The 9,314-nt window shown below is 42.0% G+C and overlaps 1 protein-coding gene across 1 annotated transcript in view; it reads right to left on the reverse strand.

Annotated features, from left to right (window-relative positions):
* Nucleotides 1–2,931: 2,931 nt before the first annotated feature.
* LOC106812647 (beta-mannosidase-like) overlaps nucleotides 2,932–9,314 on the reverse strand; it is a 25,927-nt gene continuing 19,544 nt past the window's right edge. Inside the window, exons 13-17 of the mRNA XM_014816569.1 lie at nucleotides 8,658–8,767; nucleotides 8,274–8,406; nucleotides 7,769–8,052; nucleotides 3,951–4,004; nucleotides 2,932–3,510 (exon numbers count right to left, since the gene is read on the reverse strand). Coding sequence (XP_014672055.1) covers nucleotides 3,253–3,510; nucleotides 3,951–4,004; nucleotides 7,769–8,052; nucleotides 8,274–8,406; nucleotides 8,658–8,767 — 839 coding nt within the window. The 3' untranslated portion in view covers nucleotides 2,932–3,252. The remainder of the gene's footprint in view (nucleotides 3,511–3,950; nucleotides 4,005–7,768; nucleotides 8,053–8,273; nucleotides 8,407–8,657; nucleotides 8,768–9,314) is intronic.

Here is a 9,314-nt window from a genome sequence, read left to right on the forward strand (position 1 = left end):
TATAAATAATATTTGATGAAAAACGACACGGTCTTTTGTGCAGAATTAATTCTTACAGTGTGAGAATTTGTCTTGCACGAGACGCGAGACTTGCCACGATCGTGGAAAACCTTTAGAACATTCGCCGGCACCGACAGACGTTTAAGTCTCCGAAAAGCAATTCTATTGAAAATGTACTCAATGTGAAATTCGTGAGGTAGACATGTGCCCTTCGTGTCTTCACCGGTCGAAAATCGCAGCGAAACAGCGCATGCATGCGTAGTGTTTCATTTGCGAGCCTGATATTATTTTACTTCTAGCCACACGCCTCCCCCATGTGACATTCAGACTGGCCGTACAGACTGCGTTGTTGCGATGGTTTTATTTTCGCGAAAGATTTATTCACAACAATGGCGATGCGTGATCAACAATTCGCACGCGCACGCGAATCTCGCGAGAAACGGCGAGACGCGCCGCGCATGCGGAGTTCGCTGCGAGCGCGTGAGTGAGTCGGCGCTGGTTTCGCGTGTTACTGAGTCCGGGGGCCGTTGTCAGAAACAAAATTAGTCGCAACATTACTCTTACCATTAACTTCCACTCGTAAACCGTTGACAGAAACATCGTAAGGTTACGAGAACGAAAAATCGTCTGTCTCTTGGGTGTGTGTGTGTAGCCACCGCGCGATCGATAGCGCGTCGAGTCAGCGAACGGGCGGCGCGATCGATAGCGCGTCGAGTCAGCGAGTGGCGAGTCAGCAGCAGCCACCAGTGAGCGGCGAGGCAGCAGCAGGCGAGTCAGTCAGCAGCCGCCACCAGCGAGCACATACATGTTACATGCTCGCGGAGGTATGCACTCTCCGTGCGTGCCCTCTGTCTAGTTCGTAATTCTAGCGCCTCCGACTCCCTCCGCGCTTCCTCGACCATGATGGTATAGACCTTGTATTATAGACTACATAATGATAGCGACATTGTACTATATAGAGACTAGCGGTAAGTGCTTCGCATGCGTCCCAGCGTCAAACACCGGCAGACATTTAAAGGACAGCGCAGCGCCCCCTTACACACACACACACACACACACACACACACACGCGAGCGATTGCATGACCTCCGTTTGCGCGGAGGTAATAATGGTAAAGCAGTAGTGTGGATTTGTAGAAGTGGATCAGAAGTAGATAATAGGGAACCTTACTATCCTACTATTATCCCAATATACGTGCCTATATCCCTATATTATCTATTTCTGATTTGTATGTTACATTGTTCCCACAAGTGTGAATTATTTTTTCAAGGGCATTTCAGTGACATGTTTTCTTCAAGGACAATCTGTGACAAGTAGTTTTAGCTTTTTAGAGTCATCGTATATACCTTAGATTCACATATAAAGTAAAAATTGTTGTTTTACACGAGTGCCGACAGCAGATTCAACAGCCGCTATACTAGCACGCCGACGTACACAATAGTCGTGTTATCTTGTCATTCACGTAGATTCATGTCGCAGTCCTTGAACAATATGTAAAGCTTTGATGTAACATGTATCACTCAGTATCACTCAGAAATTGTATTATAGAAATCACTCAGAAATTGCTCAACACTTGCATTTATCAGATTTTTTCTCCATGAAAAAGACTTCAATATCATCATTATCATGTATTTGTATTTGAATTACATGTAATGAACATTTAATAATAATAAGAAGCCGGTTCTTTATGCTGATCTTTCATCTGCTGTGATAGGCTGTAACATTAACCGTAAATAAAATCCAGATGAGACGGGATACCAGAGAAGTCTTCCTGACAGGATGTGCTGATCGTAACCGCTGAGCGGGGATCTTGCGCGCAGTTCCGCGGGAAGGCGCACGCGGCATCAAGAGTAGAGAGGGTGCAATGAACTCTCTCTATTATGTACTCTTGATAAAATCAAACTGCATGCAAACACTGATCTCTACTATACTAACGTTAGTATAGTAGAGATCAGTGCATGCACCAACCCCGTCGTACAACCATAGATATAGAAGAAGATATAGATTCTCATGATACAGAGCCAGAGCGAGAGCGCCATCTGTCGTGGAGTTTGAAATAAAAGTAATCACTTATTCCTTACTCCCCACTCGTGGATGGTATCGCCCATGACCAGTCAAGCATGGAAAAACTTTGGCAGGTAAATGGCCGTATTTCAGCCGAAACTTTTTCACTCACCGAGGCACAAAATTTGAATTTACGCCTATATTACACGCGCACGCGTGCGTGGGACCATACCCACGTGTGTGCGTCCGTTAATGCGTGTATATGTGTGTTTGTGTGACTATAAAAACGCGTATTATAGCCGTATAATCATATTTTGTGCTTTTGGGGGTGAAAAAGTTGAGACTGAAAACCGGCCATTGGCTTGGCTAACTTTTCACCGTGCAACTGATGCCGTGGGCGATACTATCCGCGAAAGGGGGCAGGGAAATACGGAGGGGAAGGGAGTGAGAGGGGAGGAGGAAGGAAATAAGAGAGAAAGGATAGAGGGACGGAGGGAGGGAAGAATGCAGAAGAAGATGTGCACACGCATGCGCAGTACACACACGCAGACAAACGCACGTACGGCACAAACGGCACACATATACAGGCACGGATACACATATTTATACATTATTACTGCTAGCTAGCTGCTAGGTACTCAGTACATGGTTCCCACAAATGTGTGAATTATTTTTTCAAAGACATTCAAGACAAAGGACTTTCGAGGGCTGTGGGGACCCTGCGTTAAACAGCTTGGAGGAAACAGTCGGACTTGACTTCATGTCATTCGGTTCATTAGTTTGTTACATCTGTGTCATGAGAAATCTTCCATGACTTTCCATATTCGTGATGTTTTACATCGTCTTCATGCACACACACATATCACATTTCACTGATGCAAAGATGATGTAGATTAACAAAATAACACATTCAAAAAATCAAAATTGTATGCTTCAAAAACCTGTATATATTAAATTACATTCACAGTAATCCATCCAGTTACCACTATCACAATTTGTTATTATGATCATCATATATGTATATATATATATACTTTTCCATATCATTAAGAATAAATTTCTAGTAAAAAATTAACAATCCACAATTAGAAAAATTTCAATGTAAACAAATTATTGTCATACCCTCGTGACATAGCTCATCATACCCGTACCGCGTGGTCATCTGTGCGCATAACTATGCTGCGTGTAAAAGTGTTGCATGCAATATGTTGCGTGCAAAATGTTGCATGCAAAATGTTGCAGTTGCGTTTAGAGATGCCGCTCGGTGGAGGCATACACGTCGTTCAAGCTTCGTACGGACAGCGCATGCTGCAGTCTCTCGGCTGTCATCGCCTCCCAGGCGATAAACTGCACCTCACGCGCTCTACTGGTCATCATGAAGCCGTTATCAGAGAAGCGCCCGCTACAGGCAGTCGCTTCCAACCACACGAACGGCGCCACGCTGTCTGCGGATAGTTGGATGTGGAAAACATTGCTGCTGCTCTCGCTCTGCGTAACACCAGTGACCTACAAAAGAAAACCAAGAGCAGATAACACGAAAATAAGAGTTAATATTATTAGCTCTTGATGAAACACATAGGTACGGACATAAACACATAGGTACGGACATAAACAAATGTAAACATAAACACATAGGTACGGACATAAACAAATGTAAATATAAACACATAGGTACGGACATAAACAAATGTAAATATAAACACATAGGTACGGACATAAACAAATGTAAATATAAACACATAGGTACGGACATAAACAAAGATATAAATATAACAGTCAATAGGTTACGGACTTAGTAAAAAAAAAAGCCGCCACTGTTGTTGCTGAACCAACACTAATCAACGTACGGCTCCCGCACTGGTAGCTGCGCTTACTGGGCTCCTGCTATCACCCAGGCCCCACTGTAGTTGCTGATTACAGCAACAACACTAATTAGTTATACATACCTTAGCACCTATGATAGATACAGCTCTCACCGGCTTACGCTGGAGCGGACATAACTACAGCAACCGTGCTCACACAACTTACCATAACAACGAGCCACCTACCTCTATCGCACCGTAGCAGTAACACAAAAAATGGTAGGCACACATTAAACACTATATATGATATGATGACGGACAAACAGCAATGGTGACCGAACGTTACCTACATACAGTAGGCGGCTACGGAACTGATAGACGAACAATGTTAGATGAGCTTGAGCATCCACATTCATCACGTGATTAGACGGGAGCGTATCAGTATATACATACACTAATATATTAATACAACGAGCTATATCAGACTATATCGAAGAGCTAGAAAATATATATAAATACAAAGAAGGAGAGACACGAGCGCGAATATGAGGAACGGCAACAAGACACGCGAGAGCGACTATATCCACATTCAGAAATGGCTAAATGCCAGCAAACACATAAGCATCGCGACAATAAACACAAAATAAAGTATCGGAAGCACACATAGAGCGTACCGTTGACTATAAAATACTATATTATATATCAGAATATTACGAACCCACATAGCCAATCCTGTACACTAGAGAGCTGGAGAGATATGCGATTATAGAATATAAACATAAAGAACGATTATAGTTTAAAGCTGAGAGCAAAACACAACGTCACACATAACACACGCCAAGATTCGAACATTTAAACTGACACTCTGCAATATTAAATAAACTAGAAGTGCAGGAGTCCGTAAAACTACAGCCAAAAATGCCTCAGAATATTTTCTGAGCACCGATATTCTTAGATGATTATTCCTCAAAGCTGTGATCTACGTATTCCTCATATGCGTACGAGAACTAAAACTAGAGGCTACAGACTACAATTGATAACAACCATCTTGTAGCGTACGACACATGCATAAGCATTATAGATGATAATAATACAACGAGACACAATGACGCAAGTGAAAGCACAACATAGAGTGATAAAGTAAAAACACCACTAGGTGAAGGAATATAACGAGAAAAATATTAAAAGATCTATTAGAACTCACACAAATCACGAAGGATACAGCGCGTACATTATAACACACATATAAATAAGTTAGATCACATTACTATGAGGTTCGAGAGGCGGAAATAGAGAGCAGATAGCAACACAATCAGATTTACGGCGCTTGGTGCTAATGACACATGATGTTACTTATGCCTCTCCAAGTTCTCTAATATGGATATTATAATTAATAGCGAATTAATTCTATAGAACAACGAAAATAGCGAGGCTATAAATCACACAAATCAGATAATCCAGCATATATGTAGTCGATGAGCGAGTGCATCTACTACATACGACATTAGATCTCTATCTCACACAGTTTAACATAAATATTAATTAAAATATAACATACGATAGTATATAGCTTCAGTTCTTCTCGATGAACAACACTACACAGCAGAGACTAGAAATACAAATATAACACACTGAGGACTGAGCGGACAATTAAGAGATCCAATTAATGTCTAATTATAAACTGAGACAACTACGCTTACGGCTACACCAAACATCAAGACTAGTAGAACAATTACTATCAGCATACACGCGCTTACTGAACATAAAATACATATGTGGCACAAATGACTGATATCACAGAGAGCGTCACATGACACTGGCATAACAGCAAGACTGCCAGCACATTCTATAGCATACTCTTGTTAGGGGTCAGATCCACTGCATGAACTCATCCGCGTTGGCATCAGTATCGCAGCAAGTGCTGAAACTAGAGGAGGCTATTTTGCGCTAGAATCCTTGCCCACGCGCGCCGGCGGGATAATGGTCGGTTATCGGGGATACTAGTTTGTTGCGAGCAAACGCAACTAGAATGTGCGTGGACAAAACCCACTTCTGCGTTAGAGAGCGAAACATTGCTTCGAGAATCGGTGCGGACCTATGGATCGACTCACACGAAGCCCACACAACAGTCACTAGCACAATCGAGACATCGAACCTGTGTGGAGCGCAACAGAGCTATCGCCACAGACATAGGAGATGGGCGTGAGTAATTAATGGGTCAGAGCCAACATCACCAAAACCAAATTAATGGTGCAGCAGTGCACACTAATAAGAATTGCTCCCTAGGGTCCATCTGTTACGTGATGCACAGTGGTACGAGCCGAACGTGCGATTATACGTAAAGCGACGTTACAGCACGGGGGGGGAACACTATCCCCAGGAGCGCGACGAGCGGTTAGAGTATCTCACTTGACGTATTGTCCGATCGACTTAGAGTCGCTACGCATGCATTCAATCCCGCGAGAAGGGAGCAAGAGAGATAGCGCGCGGGATACTCACGCGAACGTGGCTCCCTCGGGCGAACGAAGCTGAAAGCTAACGAAGCATTGCTGTCTGTGGGCATTTGCGTAGACAGCCTCTCGCTGGAACACTAAGAGCAGCACCCTGAGGCGGACTCAACTCGGAGGGACCCGTTCATATAGACGACACGAAGTATTCAGACGGTAATATGAATCAAACGTGCGTCGTTCTCACAGTGAATATACATGGCGACTTGTATGACAGTGCGTTGACATCATGCCTCTCCAGAGTAGCGCTCTTATGACGCGCGTCGATCTTCGTTAAGGAGCTCTCGTCTCAATGTCTATCAGCTGCTTGCTCACTTCGGAGTGGTATCAGGCGACACCGGAGTCTCCCGAGTACGAGTGGCGCATTGTCATATAGTGACGCGTTATCGTCAAGCAATTACCACGCAGTAAGGTAAGGTAAGGTAGGTTAGATTGTTAGCGTGTAAGCACAGCGTTCACGTGCGTCCCATCAATCGTATGAGCTCTTGAGCTGAACAGTCTAGCTGCTAGAAGCGTTAGCGTGCTAAGATCATGTTAATCTAAGAGAGGTAGTGTATAGCACAAGTTCATACCGTAGCCAGATACGCCATAAGCTATGCATAACTATGAATGTAAAGTTATGATATCGAGTCAATGGTAGCATATACTAACTCACCGTACTCATAAGTAATAGGATGTAATGTTTCATGAGATTAGTGGTAATGCACATAGACACAATACTAAAAACCGACTATCAACAGTTTAATCTAGTATCGATTATAGCTATTATACATTAGGGACACAGAAGTTACACATATCTAATATGTATACTGTAGAGGGAGTGTGAGTAGCAGCTTCAATGACACTTGCTTCGAGCCCACCGATTCTTAAGGTGATAGTTAATTCGTATGATATGGGTGTAGTACGAGCATTACTCTAGGGCGCCATAGCAAAAGAGATTTTTTATTGTCCTACCGAGATGTCATGCTATAATCTATTCAGCCAGTAGTCAAGTTCACATTGAGAGTCACGCAATTGTGATATGTCCTGTACAACGACAGTATGTGAGTCAGGGCGCTTAGACGATTTTCTGAACAAAAAAGGCATGATATGAATTAAATTTGTTCATGTTGTTGCTTATTGATTTTAATTGTTCACTAAACTTGTAATATAAGTTTGTCATAAGTACATAGGTATACATACTATTCACTGAGTTTAAGTGCTATAGAGCAAACACTATGATTAACCATCCTGTCTCTATCGGAAGTAGACAACTAGAGCGATCAATGGGACGCTATCACGAGCACACGCGATCGAACTACTTCTAGACTGAGCTCGCGCGCACAGACGTTGAATTGCCCAGTAATGACGTTGCGAACACTTGATGTGTAGCTTGACTAACAACTATCACCTAAATTACCACTGCATAAATACACTAAGAATAACACATAAAATAAACAATAAACAAAAATAACAAAACAATAATAATAAACAATAAACAATAAACAAAAATAACACAAAAACACTATAAATGCTTACCATGTTTACATCAATGTTCAGTTCTCGCACCACGTCAAAACTATCCCATCGCCGCAGTTGAACTGACAGCGACGCCACCAGAGGGCGCTGCAAGTCGGATATGGCAAACACACGCAGGTATGAAGTTTTGCCATCGATCAATTCCTCGAAGGGAGAAACGATGACGGGGTCGAAAAATCGCACCGCGTAGTAATGCAGCATTTTCCACTTGCCTCCATATTCTGCAAAGGTTTTGCATTCAGTTAATTTATAAAACCATATTTTTATTGTTATTCCATACATCTCTTGCTGTAGTCTTATCATACAAGCTTTTAAAATTGTTACCACCTTTCGAGTTTGCTTCTCCCACAAAATAGACACCAGAAATCTTTCTACAAGTTCCTAATCATCCTTACATGTCAAACTTTGACATGCCACAGTAATCATATGTAGTTAAACTTGCCTATCGAAGACCATGATGCACCTTGCCATATGTCATTTAGCTGCCAATAGAGGGCGCCCATTGTGTTGGCATCTGTTCCTCGGCCACGGCGGTAAAATTCCGTCTCGGTTTTGATGCTCATGGCCTGATTCACCTGCAGATGACAAGGTATAGGTTCGCTAAACGAAACAACATCCAACAACGATGCACCATTTCTCATTCTATAAACCTTCCGTGAGACTTTTCACCAGGAAGAAGGAGAAACCAAGAAAGAAACCAAAAAGACCAGGCAGGGAAATTTCCTCGGACAATTGTAGAACTTTGCTGATAAGAAGAGCCTCGTGTCTGTGCTACGTTTACGTGTGTGATATTGCAGCAACTTATACGACAAAGCGTGAAACACACCTGCGTCATATATAGCGTGTCGAGAAACGTTTGCTTAGGCTGTGGGCACGTCACGAGAGACTCTGGCAGGTCAAAGTGACGTACGATCTGAAATAGCATCTTCAAGTTCCCTGAAATGCAATCACACACAAACCAAATTTTTCAAAATAAAAGTTTCCATGTGTAGCAAATCGAATACAAAGTAGGATGAGTCATCGCATTCATCATCAACGCTGATATGCTACGATGCTGCTTATTCAATAAGAAAGAAATATATCCTACCTACAATATGATGCTGCTTACGTAATAAGAAAGACATATATATCTTACCTACAATATATCATTGTTTATGCAATAATAAAGACATATATATATATCCTACCTGCAATATGATGCTGCTTATGCAATAAGAAAGACATATATATCCTACCTACAACATGGTGCTGCTTATGCAATAAGAAAAACAGTTATATCCTACCTACAATATGATGCTGCTTATGCAATAAGATATACTTATATCCTACCTACAATATAATGCTGCTTATGCAATAAGAAATACATATATATCCTACCTACAATATGATGCTGCTTACGTAATAAGAAAGACATATATATCCTACCTACAATATGATGCTGCTTACGTAATAAGAAAGACATATATATCCTACCTACAATATG

This window comes from Priapulus caudatus, unplaced genomic scaffold (assembly GCF_000485595.1).
Source record: "Priapulus caudatus unplaced genomic scaffold, Priapulus_caudatus-5.0.1 Scaffold671, whole genome shotgun sequence".
Taxonomy (NCBI): Eukaryota; Metazoa; Priapulida; class Priapulimorpha; order Priapulimorphida; family Priapulidae; genus Priapulus; species Priapulus caudatus.